At 55.5% G+C, this 17,762-nt stretch overlaps 1 protein-coding gene across 5 annotated transcripts in view; it reads left to right on the top strand.

Annotated features, from left to right (window-relative positions):
- The window catches only part of RNF213 (ring finger protein 213), a 99,701-nt gene that overhangs the window by 10,385 nt on the left and 71,554 nt on the right, over nucleotides 1-17,762 (top strand). For 3 of the 5 annotated variants that reach the window (XM_055319777.1, XM_055319786.1, XM_055319794.1), the window contains exons 4-11: nucleotides 7,694-8,179; nucleotides 9,547-9,675; nucleotides 10,313-10,485; nucleotides 11,051-11,212; nucleotides 11,803-12,005; nucleotides 14,922-15,205; nucleotides 16,049-16,305; nucleotides 16,950-17,147. In XM_055319777.1, coding sequence (XP_055175752.1) covers nucleotides 7,694-8,179; nucleotides 9,547-9,675; nucleotides 10,313-10,485; nucleotides 11,051-11,212; nucleotides 11,803-12,005; nucleotides 14,922-15,205; nucleotides 16,049-16,305; nucleotides 16,950-17,147 — 1,892 coding nt within the window. Of the gene's footprint in view, nucleotides 1-7,693; nucleotides 8,180-9,546; nucleotides 9,676-10,312; nucleotides 10,486-11,050; nucleotides 11,213-11,802; nucleotides 12,006-14,921; nucleotides 15,206-16,048; nucleotides 16,306-16,949; nucleotides 17,148-17,762 lie in introns of those variants that run through there. The other 2 variants (XM_055319803.1, XM_055319813.1) reach the window with 2 other exon arrangements.

Raw genomic sequence — 17,762 nt, forward strand, 5'->3', positions numbered from 1 at the left:
GGTGCCCTGCCATGGAGGGTGCGCAGCACCGTGAGTGAACCTGGTACTGAGCTCAGCAGGACTGGGTTTTTTTTTTTAACCTTGAAGTAAACGGAGTGAGTTTAAGGCTCTTTTGGAAACAAAAATGGGCAAGAATAACCAAAAATACTATGAAAAAGAAAAGTCTTGAGTGGGATTTATTGCACTAAATCAAACAAAAACGTGGCAGAAAGCCATAGTCAGTAAGACAGTGATTTCTGGGGGCGACTGCTGCAGCAGCAGAGACAGCCCTGAGTCAGAACCTGGTACATACAAGGACAGTGGGGGAAAATATACATAAATATTTATTTGGTCTCTGGATGGAGAAAGACTTTCTAGTAATTAACGCAGGGGGAAAGACTACAAACAAAAGATTGGTGTCTTTGACTTAAAAGAACTAAAAGCTGTATAGAATATGATAAGAACAAAAGAAGGGCAAACAACCTGGGAAAAATAGAGAATATTTGTATTTACATAAAAGTACTTTTATTTTATTTATTTATTTATTTTCATAAAAGTATTTTTAAAGCAGAGAACGAGTTGCCTCAATATGTCAAAAGCTCATAGAAATCAAGAAAAAGGGATCTCTGGGTGGCGCAGCGGTTTGGCGCCTGCCTTTGGCCCAGGGCACGATCCTGGAGATCCGGGATCGAATCCCACGTCGGGCTCCCGGTGCATGGAGCCTGCTTCTCCCTCTGCCTGTGTCTCTGCCTCTCTCTCTCTCTCTCTCTCTCTCTCTCTCTCTCTCTCTCACTGTGTGCCTATCATAAATAAATAAAAAAAATAAAAAAAAATAAAAAAAAGAAATCAAGAAAAAAACAGTCAACAACCCTGAAAAAATGGGTCAGTGATGGGTTGTAGTCCACAACTGGAAAGATATAAATAGATGGCCTGTAAGTGTATCAATGTCCCACTTCTGAACCCAAACATTGAAAATAAAAACTGCAAGCTTTTATATGAAATCTATCAAATTAAAGAATTGATTTTTTTTAAGATTTTAATTATTCATTCATGAGAGACACAGAGAGAGAGGTAGAGACACAGGCAGAGGGAGAAGCAGGCTCCCTGCAGGAGCCCGATGTGGGACTCAATCCCGGGACCCTGGGATCACGTCCTGAGCTGAAGGCAGATGCTCAACCACTGAGCCACCCAGGTGCCCCTAAAGAATTGGTTTAAAGTCAGCATTTGGGGCAGAGTTCTCCCTGCACCCGCAGGTAACATGGTGGGACCACCCAGCATGACAAGTGTCCTTTGACCTGCTCTTCTTTGATTTCATTATGAAAAAGGACTCCAGAAAGGCGCCTGAAGGTTTCAGATAAGATTTAATCACTGCTTCAGCTTCTATGGCCAAATTCTGGAATCCTCCTGAATCCCCCACCACGGACAGGCCCATTCGTATCGTCCTTAGGGCAGAATGGACTGTGGCCTCCAACTGTTATCTTCTCAAAGATGTGGGGAAATTCTCGCAGTCAGATCAGCTAACTAAATAAAAAGAGAAAAAAACAAACCCCAAGTATAGGGAAGGGATACCAGCAAAAAACGGCAGAGAAGGGGCCTCCAGGGGTCTGTCCCTCCAGAGAAGCACCAACAAAATTGAGCAAAACCACCAGAATAAGCTTGATTGGACCTTCGCAAAATCTCAGTAACAGGTGACTTAGCCCTCGGGGCAGAGCACAGTCCGGGGGCTGGAGACTAATTGCCCTCCCAGCAAAGGAAGAAAAGAAGATGCAGCCCCATGCGGGACCCCATCCCAGGACCCTGGGATCATGACCTGAGCCGAAGACAGATGCTTCACCCACTGAGCCCCCCAGGCGCGCCTCCTTTTATTGCCCTTCGCAGACTTGGTATTTTGTACAAATTGTCGGTTTGCGGCAACCTTGCACCGAGCAGGTCTGTTGGTGCCATTTTCCCAACAGCATTTGCTCAGTTCGTGTTTCTGTGTCGCGTTTTGGTGATTCTCAAACTGTTTCAAACTTTATCACTATTATCATTGTTACAGTGATCTAGGATCAGTGATCATGACTCGCTGAAACTCAGATGATGGTTAGCACTTTTTACCAATGAAGCATTTTATTTTGTTGTTATGATTTCTTAAGATTTTATTTATTAGAGAGACAGAGAGAGAACATGAGTGGGGCGGGGAGAGGGAGAAGCAGACTCTGCTGAGCAGGAAGCCCGATGTGGGACCCCATCCCAGCACTCCGGGATTATGACCTGAGCTGAAGGCAGATACTTCACCCACTGAGCCACCCAGGTGCCCCCAAAATGAAGTATTTTTTTAATGAGGTATTTTAAAATTAATGTGTGCACATGGACTTTTTGGACATAATGCTGTTGCACACTTAGAATACGTGTAGTGTGAATATAATTGTTTTATGTGCTGGGAAACCGAAAAATTTGTTTGACTTGCTTTATTGCAATAGTTGCTTTATTTGGAGAACCTGGAACCAAACTCCAGGTGTCTCTGAGGTATGTCTGTGGTTTGCATAAATAGTGGGACCTTGCATAAAAAGGTGCCTCCTGCATGCTCTGCATGTGGACTGAGTGCCCCCAGCCCTGAGAAGGACGAAGGTGGTGAGGCCCTGCCCAGCTTCTGCCCAGGACTGGTCTCGGCCACAAGGGTGCCTTCTGGTTTGGGCTCTTGTGACTGACGATCTTCTGCTCACCGAGAAGGTTGACTGGTGACTGTCACAGCACCTGCTCGTGTCTGAGGTTGTAGGGCCTATGCTCTGAACCCCCAGGGTCCAGTGGATGCCCTGCCAAGTTCATTTCTGGTTCCTGGGAGTTAAAATCCTGACTTTGTGAATTTTCTGGAGCATTTAGGAGTTTTGCAGGGGTCACTCATGTAAAAAGTGAAACGAGCTGGTGTGCGCAGTGAAAGTTTCTTCGCTTATGAGGAAAAGCAATGAGGTTTCCTGCATCGGAGATTGATATTTGCGGAGTTTATCTTTTATATTGGGTTTCTGCAGAGAGTGAAAACTTTTTTCCTGAGTGAGATGACCATTGTTGGAGAGGAAGCGTTTTCCTCTGCCTTTCTAGGTTCTTTGGCTGGTCTAAAAGTGACACAAGACAGATTAACAGGAGGAAATCAGACAGTCGTTGAATGACATAAATACCTCCTGCATACATAGGAGAGACCCGGGAAAATGAAGTGGCTCCCCAAAATGGCCAAAGCCATCATCTTTTTTATTTTTTATTTTTTATTTATGATAGTCACACAGAGAGAGAGAGAGAGAGGCAGAGATACAGGCAGAGGGAGAAGCAGGCTCCATGCACCGGGAGCCCGACGTGGGACTCAATCCCGGGTCTCCAGGATCGCGCCCTGGGCCAAAGGCAGGCGCCAAACCGCTGCGCCACCCAGTGATCCCCTAAAGCCATCATCTTAAATACCACCTCCAGCTAAAGACATAGGAGATGTGGGGGTGGGTGTGGGGGGTGATCAGGAAAAGCACTGTAAACAAGGCGAGAGTGTTGTGTAGATTGAAGTCCAGCCTTCTCCTCAGACGAGTTTCTAGACAATTAAGAGTCACCCCCATCTTCCTGGTGGTGAGGGAGACACCTTTACTCATGGAGATTTCCCTTTTATGTGGAAATATCTCATAAAAGGAAAACTTCTGGGTTTTCAGAGCTTCTCCTACCTGCAGCTTCTTAAAAATAACCAGCTTAAAATAATCTACATGCCAAAGAAGCATATTTGCGGGTGGCAAAATTTGCTCCCCTGCACCATTGATGCCTTTAACAAAGCTTTAGTGAGCACGAGGCACTAGGTCTAGGTGTTGGTGGAAAGCTTGCAAAGCAGCTGTTGTCTTTTTTTTTTTTTAAGATTTCTTTGAAAGACAGGGAAGAGGGGGAGGGGCAGAGAGAGAGAATCTCCAGCAGGCTCCCCACTGAGAACCCACAGAACCCAATGGGGGGCTCCATCCCATGACACCAAGATCATGACCCAAGCTGAAACCATGAGTCACTCACTGAGTCGACTGAGCCACCAAGGCTCCCGAAGCAGCTGTGGTCTTTGCCTGCAGGGTTTGGATCTGTTCCTTGGTTAACTCCTGAAGCACTTTCTGAATATGATGACATGGAGGGGCACCTGGCTGGCTCAGTCGGAAGAGCACCCAATTCTTGGTCTCGAGGTTGTGAGTTCGAGCCCCACGCTGGGTGTGGAGATTACTTAAAGATAAGTCCCTTAAATACGGTGACATTGGGCACCTGGGTGGCTCAGCGGTTGGGCATCTCCCTTCAGCCCAGGGCGTGACCCCAAGGTCCAGGGATATAGTCCCCCATCGGGCTCCCCGCAGGAGCCTGTTTCTCCCTCTGCCTGTGTCTCTGCCTCTCTGTGTCTCTCATGAATGAATAAATAAAAATCTTAAAATAAAATACATATACCAGAGCGATTCCATGTTTTAACGTAAAACAACACCCTAAAAGTTGTAGAAAATAGAGGTGACTTATTTGTAAAATTGTTTCAGTATTTCTAAGCCTCGTTTTTTTTTTTAAACCTGTAAATGCTAATACGGCCATCAAAATAATCATAGATTCTGAGTCAGGGGAGACCATCTGGCTATTAAAGTGTAAAAGCAAACAGCCAGAAAACTTTGTTGGCCTGTGATGCTGGGTCAGCAACTGGGATACTCAGTTCCTTCCAAGAAATAAGGTGATGGGGCAGTAGCGGACGGACGGAGGGCAGGTGAAGGATGTAAAAGGCAGTTTATAGAAGAGGAACAAATGGATAGAGCACCGCGGACCTTGCTCAGCCCGGGGGGAAGGGGGGTGAAGGGAGAGGGGATGCGGCACCCTGGGGGCTGGGAGTCCGCCTGGTCCATCTGCCCTAGGAGGGGGTGCTGGCTGCTGCCCCAGGGTCGTGAAATCCAGCTGGCCGCGTCCACGCAGTGAGTGGGCTGTAGTCCTGGGGTCACCCCTCCGCGCTCTCACCCGGGACCGGGTCACGGGCCCCGCGAGGGTGCCTGCCTCCTGCACTCCCTGCAGGCTGAGCCTCCAAGCCTCCCTGGTTCCCGCGGTGGCCCTTGCTTCCCTGTGTGGTCTGTTAGACTGTGAGACTCAACCAAGTCGATTTAAAGGTTGAGTTGGCTTTATTCGAGGAGTCCTGAATCGGGGAGCATCCCATCCAATCCCATCCAACCACAGAAAGACTCCAGAAGGCTGAGTGGAAGGTTTTCTAAAGGCAGGAAGGGGGTGGAAAAGGAAATTATTAGTGAAGAATGAATGCATTGTTTTCAGGCAGGGTTGTGCCCCTACCGGACTGGGACTGGGCAGGAGGCCTGGGTGGGCTCGATTTCCTACAGAGGGTGTCCGGGAGGGACGGGCAGGGGTGTGGGGCAGCGGGCAGGAGGAAGGAGGGGTCAGTGAAAGGGGGAAATCAGAGCAGGAGAGGACTGCAAGGAGGCGTCCTGGCTGCGGCTGCTGTGGCTGAGTGACAAGAGGAGGCGTCTTACCACGCACGTGGTGGCAGGGAGGATGGGTTTGAGGTCTGGGTGTTCGGAAGGCCAGGGGCAAAGGGGGCAAGGCAAGTCTGAGCAAGTTTAGGATTGGCTGGTTTGCACGACCTTGGTGGTCTCTGGGCTGTCGGGGTGTCACTAGTCATTTGTACCTGGCGCTGGGGCAATGAGGGAGGTGGGTGTGGGTGTGGGCTCTGGGTTGGTTGATTTGCAAATGAGAGGGAGGGAGGGAGCCAGCCCTGTGAGGGGCAGCTCCAAGTTTAGCAAGGACCCTAAACTCAAAGCGTCATAAGCTGCAGAAAATAAAAAACAGGAGTCATCCCAGAGGCCGTTGCAGGATGAGGTTGGCAGCCAGGCTTCGGCTTTTGTCCTGGGCGAGCAAGTCTCCGGCCACTTGCAGCCAGTGCAGGCCCAGGGAATCCTTGTGGAATGGACGAAGCCATCTTATTAGGGGTTTAGTGTCTTTCAGGCTTCTCCTCCAGGAAGCCTTCCAGGCTCGGGGCCACCTCTGAGATCCCAGCGCCTTTGTCACTGGCACTTCCCACAGGCTAAAACCGTCGTGGTCTCCCCCTCTTACGAAACTGAAACTGTTGGCTGCTGCGGGAGGAACAGGTCTCACTCTCTTGCTCCTTGTCCCTGCGCTGAGGTCCCCTAGGTGCCCCCATAAGTTGGTGGGCAGCTTGACTGAAGCCAGCCTGTGGCGGGCTGAGAGCCATCAGGAGACCCAGTGACATGCGGGTGCTGGACCCACGGCCCAGACATGGGCAGGGCTCCCAGGGGCGGCTCTGGGCCCTGACCTGGCACCCCCCCCCCCGTCCCCGCTCTCCAGTGGCCCTGGGCCCCCCACACCTGCTGAATTACCATCCTCATGTCAGCAAATATTTTAGAAATATTTTAGTGCTCTGTACACCCACAGACGTGGGACGGGCTATCACCTTGGAGGACTGTTTTTTTTTTTTAAGTTTTATTTTATTTAAGTTATCTCCACACCCCATGTGGGGCTCGAACTCACAACCCTGAGGTCGAGGATTGCATGCTCTTCTGACTGAGCCAGCCAGTCAGTTGACCTTTTTAAACATTTTTTTTTAATTTTTAATTTTTTAAAAAGATTGTATTTATTTATTCATGACAGACACACAGAGAGAGGCAGAGACGCAGGCAGAGGGAGAAGCAGGCTCCCTCTGGGGAGCCCATTACGGGACTCTGTCCCAGGACTCTGGGGTCACGCCCTGAGCCAAAGTCAGACGCTCCACCCCTGAGCCACCCAGGTGCCCCTATTAAAGATTTTATTTATGTATGTATGTATTTATTTATTTATTTGAGAGCGAGCGAGCAAGGGGAGGGGCAGAGGGACAAGCAGGCTGCATCCCAGCACCCCGGGATCCTGACCTGAGCCAAAATCAAGAGAACTGCCTAAGTGCCCTCAACCGACCTCCCGCTTAGACGACCCTGAAAGCCTCCTTCCTGCCACCAGGAGGGCAGCAGGTGTCAGTTGTCATTCAGGCCAGGAAATCCCCCTGCAGGACGCAGCACCAGCGGGGCCCCGTGTGTCCTGCAGGGTGTCCTGCAGGGTTGTCGCAGCCAGGACCTGACCCAGGACGAGGCCGCCGAACCCCATGCATAAGCAACTGCCGCGTTCCTCCCTCACTGTCCCCAGCGAGTCTACACAGGCCTGGAGTGGGTGGTGGGTCCTGCGTCCACACTGCATTTCAGGGGATTTACGAGCCACCAGCACTCGATGGGACTGACCAGCAAGCACAGGCCTCCGAACAGGGACCTCCAGGCCTGAAAGGCCCTGGATGAACGCCTGCGATGTAGGTGTGTGATCCATGGAGGCCGCGTGTGATCCGTGGAGGCCGCGTGTGATCCATGGAGGCCACATGTGATCCAGGAGGCCGCGTGCGCTCTGTCACACGCAGGCAGCGTGCTTCCAGGGATGCGCCGTCGAGAGGAACTCGGGGGAGGCTCTCAGCTTCGATCTGGCAGAAGGAAGCGCGTGGCCTGCAGGGCTCGGCTGTGGGGCCTGCAGCGCCATCCACCACCCGCGGCCACGTGTGTCTCTGCTTCAGTCTTCCCAAGATGAAGACGTGGGCAGGTGTGACAGGAGGGGGTTTGGTCAGGCAACGCTCGACGCACTTGAGACATTGGAAGGAAACCAGAGGAAGATGTTGGGAGACCGTAGTGACCCTAGAAATAAAATTAGTGTCTCTTTTTCTGTTTAGAAAAGAAGGAGAAGAGGAAGGAAGAGGAAGAACCAGAATGTCTTCACTTCCGCAGAGCCGGGCTCCTTGTCCGAGGCCCCCTCTGTCCCCTGTAGCGTCTCCTTGCTTGCAGACCCCGGGGCCCAGGACACAGCCCCACCCCAAGGCCAGGCTCCACAAGGTGCTCCGTCCAGCCAGCCGAGCCAGCCCCCGGGCACCGTCCCGAGCCCGCTGGAGGGTGCTGGGCCCCTAGGGCCCCCAGGGCGTGCCAAGGTTGGAGGGAGCCCTCTGTCGGACCAGACTGCAGGGAGTGCCCCCCAGAATGGGAAGGGCCGTGACACCCCCAGCCCCTCCAAAGGGGTGGGGTCCACCGCCTCTGCCAGTAAAGACTGTCCTGGGAAGGAAGATGCTGCCCGGGAACTCCTGCTGCCTGAGTCCAAATGGGGCCCTGAGCCCAGGACAGAACCACAGACCCCCAGGCAGGAGGCTGGGGCCCGCGCCTCCGGGGTGAGTTGTTGGGGGTGATGAGCAGGTCCACGTCACCTTCCCCTGAGCTGCTGATCCATCTCGCCTGGCTGGTGGCACAACTGACCCTTCCCTGGTGGCAGACACTGACCCTTCTCTGGTGTAGACGCTGACCCTTCCCTGGTGGCAGGCGCCAACCCTTCCCTGGTGGCGGACACCGACCCTTCCCTGGTGGCAGACGCTGACCCTTCCCTGGTGGCAGATGATGACCCTTCCCTGGTGGCAGACGCTGACCCTTCCCTTGTGGCAGATGCTGACCCTTCCCTGGTGGCAGACACTGACCCTTCCCTGGTGGCAGATGCTGACCCTTCCCTGGTCGTAGACGCTGATCCTCCCCTGGTCGTAGACGCCGACCCTTCCCTGGTGGCAGACGCCGACCCTTCCCTGGTGGCAGACGCCGACCCTTCCCTTGTGGCAGATGCTGACCCTTCCCTGGTGGCAGACGCTGACCCTTCCCTTGTGGCAGATGCTGACCCTTCCCTGGTGGCAGACACAGACCCTTCCCTTGTGGCAGACGCTGACTCTTCCCTGGTGGCAGATGCTGACCCTTCCCTGGTGGCAGATGCTGACCCTTCCCTGGTCGTAGACGCTGATCCTCCCCTGGTCGTAGACGCCGACCCTTCCCTGGTGGCAGACGCCGACCCTTCCCTGGTGGCAGACGCCGACCCTTCCCTTGTGGCAGATGCTGACCCTTCCCTGGTGGCAGACGCTGACCCTTCCCTTGTGGCAGATGCTGACCCTTCCCTGGTGGCAGACACAGACCCTTCCCTTGTGGCAGACGCTGACTCTTCCCTGGTGGCAGATGCTGACCCTTCCCTGGTGGCAGATGCTGACCCTTCCCTGGTGGCAGATGCTGACCCTTCCCTGGTGGCAGACGCTGAACCCTTCCCTTGTGGCAGATGCTGACTCTTCCCTTGTGGCAGATGCCGACTCTTCCCTGGTGGCAGACGCCGACCCTTCCCTGGTGGCAGACGCCGACCCTTCCCTGGTGGCAGATGCTGACCCTTCCCTGGTCGTAGACGCCGACCCTTCCCTGGTGGCAGACGCCGACCCTTCCCTGGTGGCAGATGCTGACCCTTCCCTGGTCGTAGACGCCGACCCTTCCCTGGTGGCAGACGCCGATGCTTCCCTGGTAGCAGACGCTGACTCTTCCCTGGTGACAGATGCTGACCCTTCCCTGGTCGTAGACGCTGAACCTTTCCTGGTGGCAGATGCCGACCCTTCCCTGGTGGCAAACGCCGACCCTTCCCTGGTCTTGGATGCCGACCCTTCCCTGGTGGCAGATGCTGACCCTCCCGCCATCAGGGTGTCACCCAGGCCCTGACGTTTGGGGTTTCTGTCTCCTCCAGGAAATTGCCGCTGTGGCCCAGCCCACTCAGCTGGTGGGAGGGACTGGCGAGAAAGGTAAAGCCAAGGCCAAGACTCAGAAACTGAACCAGTCGCCAGCAGGCACCCCTGCTCCCCCAGAACACCACCAGGTAGGGTGCCTGGTCTTGGAAGCCTCCCGGTCCTGCCCTTTGTCCCACCACCTGCTCTTTCAAACCCCGTTCTCTCTAAAGTTCATCCTTCATTCACTCATTCAGTGATTCTCTTTTGGGGGCCATGGATACAGCCACAAAGGAGACCTGGCTCATTACATCATGGCTCACATTCTACTACAGAGGGAAAGACAAAAAGCAAAGTCAGGCATGGGGAGAGCCACGGAGAAGAGCAGGGGGAGGGTGGAGGGTGCTGAAAGTGGGTGCTGGGAGCACGTTGCCAGGCAAGGCCCCCCCAAGGAGGTGCAGGTGGAGCAGAGATCTGAAAGAGTAAGGGCCAAGCCATGCCACTCTCTGAGAACATGTCCCAGGCAACAGCAGCAGATGCAAAGGCCCTGCGGCAGAGTGTGGTGGGCCCATTTAGGGAACAATAAGAAAGCCAGTGCCCCCAGGAGCAAGTGAGGGGAAGAGGGTCACAGGGGGGCTCTTGGAGGCTGTGGCTTGTAGGTCAGAGGGCTTCAGAAGGTTCTGAGCAGGGAAGGGACACAACTGTTCTAGCCGTTGTGACAGCTGTTGGCTGGAGTGGGGCAAGTGTGGAAGCTGGTTGTAAAGATTGGGGCTCGGTTACTTGTTCCAGAAAGCTGAACCCAAGAAGATGGCCGGCCCTGCAGACAAAGCAGGTGGAAGTGAGAAGGCCAAGCCGGGGGGTCCAAAGAAACCAGAAGGGAATAACAAGAGTTGCGTGGCCACCACAAAAAATGAGAAGGAGCAACGGGACCTCAAAGCCAGAGCGAGTGAGGTTATGGGGAGGTAGGTGTGAGCCCTGGGCCCCGGGGCACAGGCACCGCCTCCCAGACCACCCCCACCCTGGGGCGGGAGATGGAGAGTCCCAGGCTACTGCCCTTCTTGGTGACCCTTCTTGGGGAAACGGGGCACCTGCTCAGGGCGCAGGCTGGTGAGCATCCTGCGTCCCCATTCCTCGCCTGGTTCAGTGCTCCTGGGGCCTCGGGGGCCTCCCAGGAACTTGGAGGGCCCGGCGGGGTGGGGGAGAGGCTGGCATGTCCCCGAGTGCTCATCAGCCCCCTCCCACCACTGCCCCCAGCCCTTCAGAGCTGGGCAGAGAGAGCCCCCGGCCTTGCAGGGGGACGCCCCCCTTCCTCGCCACCCCACTGCGGAGGGAGGCACAGTAGGACCCCGTGGTATGGTGTCTGTCTGGAGCGTGGACGCTCTCTCACTGGGCCGGGTCGAGAAGCGAGGATCCTGTTGTGCATGTGCGTGTGTGTGCGTGTGCATGTGTGTGCGAGTGCAGGGGGTACAGGGGGTGCGGGGGCAGACCTGAAGCTCATGGGCGCTTTCTTTTCTGGCTTTCCTCCAGCACCCCCCTGAGCGTCCAGGAAGGAATCACCGTGTACTTCCACGCCATCATTCCTAAGGATTGCAACGTGAACCTCAGCTCACACCAGGTGTTTGTCAGGGGCGGAGAGGAATTTGGGGAGTTCAGATGGCAGAGTAACGTCTGTGAGATGCATTACACCAAGTGAGTGTGCGGAGGGCTTGTGGGGAGTCCCGCGGGGAAACATCCAGAACACCCAGTCTTCGAAATATATGGAGGCGATAATTCTTTTCAAGCTGATGACATTCTTTACGCTCTTGGAAAATGACCGTTTCAAACAAGAGCTCCCCATAACATACTTTGTCCTCTGTCGCCACGGCCCATGGGATGTTGGTTCTGCGTGCAGACTGTCTGGTCCGTGAAGCATCCTCCTGCTCAGGAGTGAGGTGTAGCTTCGAGTCGGTGCTCCATGCAGTTTGAGGAGAGCTAAAATGTTCAAAATAGAATTTTTTTCTTTTCTATTCTTTCTTTTTCTTTTGCTTTCTTTTTTTTAAATTTATTTTATTTTATTTTATTTTTTTATTTACGATAGTCATACAGAGAGAGAGAGAGAGGCAGAGACACAGGCAGAGGGAGAAGCAGGCTCCATGCACCGGGAGCCTGATGTGGGATTCGATCCCGGGTCTCCAGGATCGCGCCCTGGGCCAAAGGCAGGCGCCAAACCGCTGCGCCACCCAGGGATCCCTCTTTTTTTTTTTTTTTTTTTTGATGTGACTGGTGTCCTGTTTATTCAGAGACCTGCATGAGAACGGGTACCTCGTGGAAGGCCATACCGTCCTTTCCAGGCAGCACGTGGATAAACCCATCCCCTACAAGTACGTCATCATGGACTGCAAGGGCTGCTGCGAGTACGAGTTTATCTACAAACAAAAGCAGAAACACGGCGACCACGTCAACCGTTGCCTGGTCGTGAGGTCTGAGCTTCTGGCCTTCGGAGGTGAGTCGGGGCGGGGCCTCTGGGCCGAGCTCAGGACTGCGGGCGCCAGGCCTCCCGGAGTGGCCTTCTTCTGCAGAGCAGGGCCCCTCGGTGGGTCCTCCTCGCCGGCGTGGCCCCGGCCCCCGCCCCCGGCTCTGCGTTGAGGAAACCCGAGTTTGGAAGCCGGAAAGTTGATCAGTGTAACAGAACCACTCATTTCCAAGGGGAAACCAGGAAAAGGAGTTTTGCTAAAGGGGGAGACGGTGAAGCCGCTGGGGGTGAGGAGCTGGGCAGGGGAGGGGGCTGCAGGGGGCTGGCAGGAGGATGAGGCCAGAGCCGCGGGCACCCACCCCCTGCCCCGGAGACCACGAGTCAGACCCGCACCCACACCCGCACCCCTGCTGCTTGGCGTCCCCGCCGCCCTCCATGCTCTTCTCCTTTCTCCTGTTTATGTCTAATTGCTTCCTTATCTTGTCTTCTCTGTTGTCTCTTTGCTCTATTTTCCACTTGTTACATGCAGCGTATGCGTGTATGTGGGGGGGTGTGTGTGTGGTGTGCGGGCTGTAGGACCGTGTAGTGTGGCTGTGGGGTGTGTGTAGCATGTTTGGCGGGTGTGGCATTGTGCGGCGTGTAGGAGTATGTGGGACATGAGAGCGTGGGGGTGTGCGCGTGGAGAGTGTGGGCATGTAGGAGCGGTGGGGGTGACGTGTGTGGAGAGTGTGGTATGTGTATGGCGTGCGGGTGATGTGTGTGGCCTGTATGAATGTACGGTGCGTGTGAGTGTGGTGTGTGTGTTCTATGTAGCCACGATCGCCACGGCTCCTGCTTTGGGAACTCACGCGGACCTTGTCTGTGGCCTGGCGCCCGGTTGGTGGTAGGTGTCCCCATGTGCCGAGCAAGGGCAGCAGCGTGCGGGGCCACTCGGATCTCTGCACGTCCCGTACGTGAAGCCTATTTGATCAAAAGGCCTTTCTGGAAGGGTTGGAGCCTCAGCTCCGGAGAGGAGAGCCTCCGTCCCTCCGTAGCCGGGTGCTCCTCTGTGTAGCGCAGCCGTGAGCACCCTGGGGCCTCAGATGTCACCTGGGTGGGGTGACCGTCAGGGCCTCGGGGAGCCGGTGCCCGAGCCAGGCAGGCGGGATGGGGCTGAGGCCTGGTGACCATGGGAGGCCCTTTGCTGGCTTCCTGCGGGCTGGGGGGTCATGGCTGGAGCACAGGTGCGGGGTGCCCCGGCGGCTGACATCCTGGTGGACGGCTTGGGAAGGCATCTGGAAGGTGCCAGAACCCGGGAGAGGTTTGTGTTCTGCTCCCTATCGCGCAGCAGTGGCTCATCATAGAGGGACTTGAACAAATGCAGGTTTCCTTATTCCCAGCGCAGGTGAGGGGAGAGGTGGCTGTGCCCTTCCTCTTTGTGAGCGTCCCCGCCAGGGTGGGGCCCCCGGTGCAGCCCTGCACCCCCAGAGACCCCGACAGCGGAGGGCTTGCTGCTGCCGGGCAGAGGGGGGCCTGCCATCGCGCCCCCGCCTCTGCTTCCCCGCCTCCGCCCTCCCTGTTCCCTGGGCTTTCGTTGCTTGGTTTTGTTTCGTGGTTTCTTTCTTTTTTTTTTTTTTTTTTTAATTTTTATTTATTTGTGATAGTCACACAGAGAGAGAGAGAGAGAGGCAGAGACACAGGCAGAGGGAGAAGCAGGCTCCATGCACCGGGAGCCTGACGTGGGATTCGATCCCGGGTCTCCAGGATCGCGCCCTGGGCCAAAGGCAGGCGCTAAACCGCTGCGCCACCCAGGGATCCCCTGTTTCGTGGTTTCTCACGCTGTCCGACCATCCTTGGCGGAGGCACTTCACCCGCCAGCACTCATGCCCGTTGCTGCTGGGAGACTGACTTTTGTCACCTTGACCTGTCTTCTCTATTCACGTTTTCATGCCCGTTTTGGGGTATTTTTTCCTAACCTTCAAGATTTTCTTTCTTTTTTCTCTAGTGGGTTGGAAATGTCAATGTTTCATCTCCTTTCTTCTGGTAGATTCTGAGAGACCCAAGACCTCTGATGCAACAACCCCCACCCCCACCCCGACCCCCGCAATCCCGGGGTCGATGGTGTCCCCTGCTCGGGAGCCCGGGGACACTCCCTCCTCCTCTGTGATGTGGGCCCAGCCAGGCCAGCAGCTCACCGGGGCCTCTGGAGGCAGGTCACAGGGGGCAGGAAAAGCAGTGACTCCAAACAGTAATTTCGGGTCCTCGCGGGGCCTGCAGGGCTGGGGTGAGTGGGCACCTCCGTGCCTGCAGCGAGATGTACAGAGCACCTGCTCTTCCGGAGACCTGCGTGTTCTGAACTTTGCGGCTGATTCTGTGTGTTCGTGTCGCCTCTGGCATCTTAGTGACCGCTTGGTCTTGTCATTCTGTGCAGCCAGCTTTGCTGGGTCTCCTAGCTCCAGTCTAGCAGTCACGTTCTCAGCCCTTGCTCTGCATCAAGGGCTCTGTCTTGTGTGTTGTGGGGCCCACACTGTCCTTAATGGAGGGGGCGTCACGGTTCCCAGTACAGAGGACACCAAGCACTGGTACCCAGTGACCTACAGCATGGTGCTCGGGCGCTAGCCAGGGCAGTTTGGGGAGAGAATCCTTAACCTCTGCGCCATCGTTCTCTAAGGAACCCGTGTACCAACCGCACTGAGCCATCGGTTCAATCAAGACACGTTTGGAGTATTTCCAGGCCAGCTGAATCATGTGACCTTGGGTCCCCCTCTATCACCGCGGGGTGACAAGGGTCCGTGTCCTAAACACAGCTGTGCTCCCACACGGGGCGGCTCAGGTGGCTCCTCCGCCGCGGGGACCGTTCCTTCCACTCCTCCGCCGGCGCCAGCATGTGGGTCACCTCCCGGGTGGGGTCCCGGGGGGCGCGCTCGGGCGGCCCACAGTGTGGTGCTGTCTTGTCCTCGCTCCTAGACTGGCACCAGTATGACGACATGGTGCGCATGGAGTCCCCGGGGAAGCTGCAGAAGCTCATGAGCTCTGTCACCGACGGCATAAGGAAGGACTTGGTGAGGGGGAAGCAGGTGGCCGCCACCCTCATGCTGGACAACATCTTCAGCCTCCTGCAGGCCTGGGGCACCATCAACCTCAGGAGCTTCTTCGTGCAGTTCCAGCAGTTCTTCTCTGTGGTCAGGGTGCCCATGATCTACGAGGGCCAAGCGCAGCCCTGGCTCTCGCTGAAGTATGACGAGAAGGAGGTACTGGCTTCAGGGGCGCGGCAGCTCCCCCAACCTGGATACCACCCCACTTCCTACCGGACACCCCCGGGAGCCAGTGGCAGTGGCGGGACTGCCTGGGATCCTCCTCCTCCCGGGTTTCTTCTTTCTCGCCCCTCCTCCTCCCCCTCCCCTGCTCCCCCTTCACCCCCCACCCCCCTCCCACCCTTAATATCACCTCCCCTGCCCCCACCCCTGGCCCCGCCCCTTCCCCTGGTCCCACCCCTAGTCTCACCTCACCTGGCCCCACCCTGGCCCCGCCCCCTCCCCTGGCCCCACCCCTAGTCTCACCTCTCCTGCCCCCTCCCCTGGCACCCACTGCTCCCCCCCTGCTCCGGCCTCCTCCCCTGGCCCCGCCCCCTCCCCTGCTCCCACCTCCTCCCCTGGTCCCACCCCTAGTCTCACCTCACCTGGCCCCACCCTGGCCCCCCACACACACAGACCCCCTCCCCCATGGAGCCTCTGGTAATATAGGGAGAATGGGACCCTCCTTTATCGCCCCTCTCCCACATGGTGGGATGTCTCTGGCAGTTTTGAGAAGAACCTGGGGCCATTTCTGAGTTGGCAGTTGGACCCTTGCAGGTGTGGAGGGCCCCTCCACCGTGCAGGGCTTCTGGACTGCACCATTGGTGGTGGCCCCCAACAAAGGCCCCGGGGCAGCTGGGGAGGCAGGGCAGTGGGGTGGCCCCTCCATGGAGCTGGCTCTGCCCCTTGGGGCCTTGGGCCCCCTCAGGCTGTTGTGACCCTGAGGACAAAGACGGGCCGGCCGTGTGGGCACCTCTGATGGCTTCAGCTCCATGGTTCTGTCTTCTCTTCTGGGATCAGGTGAAGAAACACCTGTGGGAGTATTTGAAAAAGCAAGCAGCGCCACTTCTGGAAAGTAGTGTGGACCCTCTGCCTGAGGACCACCCAGTGAAGAGTCCGTTGAGAATGGGCCTGATTGTCCTTTTTGCTGTGGAAAAATTTAACATTCCCTTATCAGACAGTGACCTGGGCATGCTCTGTAACCTTCTCTGCTCGAACGTCAGGTCACCAAGTGATCTTCACAGTGACCTAAGTGACATCTTTGAAACATATCAGAGGTATGTATTGTGTGTGTGTCAAATGATTTTATAATGATTTTTAAAAAGATTTTATTTATTTATTCATGAGAGACACAGAGAGAGAGAGAGAGGCAGAGAACCAGGCAGAGGGAGAAGCAGGCTCCCTGGGGGGAGGTCGCTGTGGGCCTCGATCTCAGGACCCCGGGGTCAGGCCCTGAGCCAAAGGCAGACAGGTGCTCAACCACTGAACCACCCAGGTGTCCCCACACTACATTTTTTAAGAGAGAACGACGGGTGGCAGATGTACAAAGGTTGCTGTTTCGAGCGTCTTGAAGAGCTGGCAAGCGGTAGCACCTTGCGATTGTAGGGTTCTCCCTGCACTGGCAAAGTGGCTTTCTATCTGGGTTTATTGTTGCCAGACGGTCTGGGCTCATGGATCACACAGGCCCCCTGAACCTCAGCTGTCGAGGAGGGATATTTGCCGTGGGACTTCAGGGAGGGACTGGCCAAGGCCCGGTGCTTCACGGGGTGCCGAGGGCACCCCGAGGTCCATCGCCCCGGTGCAACCATATTTCTCCTGGGGCTGGTTGCTCTTTTCGAGTGCTCCTGAGTGTGAGGAGCCCTCAGACCCTGGGCAAGATGCTGGCCGCCCCAGCTCACTGCCGCTCTCTGTTCCCCCACAGCTGGCGAGAGGCCTTGGTTAACCTGTGCCAAAAGTGCATGGAGCAAACAGTTGACCTCTGGGTGCTCACGCTGCCCCTCCTGCACTATTGCATGGAGCTGTTCCTGCAAGGAAAGGACTACAGGATGCAGCCTGAGGACACCTGGGCGGCCCTGGAAGGAATCTCCTTCTCAGAGTTTCGGGAAAAAAGGCCAGATCAGTAAGTTGCAGAGCTGCACTTCCATCTGTACATCTTAGAATAACAACTGTGCTTCTAGGACCTCCACGGGGCTCCCTGGGTGCACATGCCCCCACTTCTCGCGACGCTTCTTTTAAAACTACTCCTTTAGTAAATTTTAAACATACAGGAAATGTAAAGAAGAGTATTAAAAAAAATGGCTTGCGTTCCCAGAGATAATCACTATTATTCACACTTTGGCGGGCACATTTCCGGGGTTTTTGTCCAAACGCACGTTGGTGGGCACGTTAGGTGCTCAACAATAGTGACAAACGATTGGCCATTTATTCTGTTCTCCAACAAGCTTTTTTTTTCCACTTCATAGTATTCTGTGAGCAACTCCTCCTTGGTAAACGCCCAGCTACGTTGTTATAATGACCGCTCACCCATTAGAATTAATTTTTATGCAACCAGGGACTGGGCATGTGGATTAGTTCTTATTTTTTCAGTCCAACTGGGTAAGCATGCATGCTTTGACGAGCATCCTTATTCTCTCCCTGCCCAATCTTTTCCTCAAGATAAATCCCTGAAAGCGGGGCTGCTGGTCCAAGGCTCAGCACATTGTACGTGCAAATCTCGAGGTGGTGAAATGCCAGT

Source organism: Nyctereutes procyonoides, unplaced genomic scaffold (assembly GCF_905146905.1).
Source record: "Nyctereutes procyonoides isolate TBG_1078 unplaced genomic scaffold, NYPRO_anot_genome, whole genome shotgun sequence".
Classification (NCBI taxonomy): Eukaryota; Metazoa; Chordata; class Mammalia; order Carnivora; family Canidae; genus Nyctereutes; species Nyctereutes procyonoides.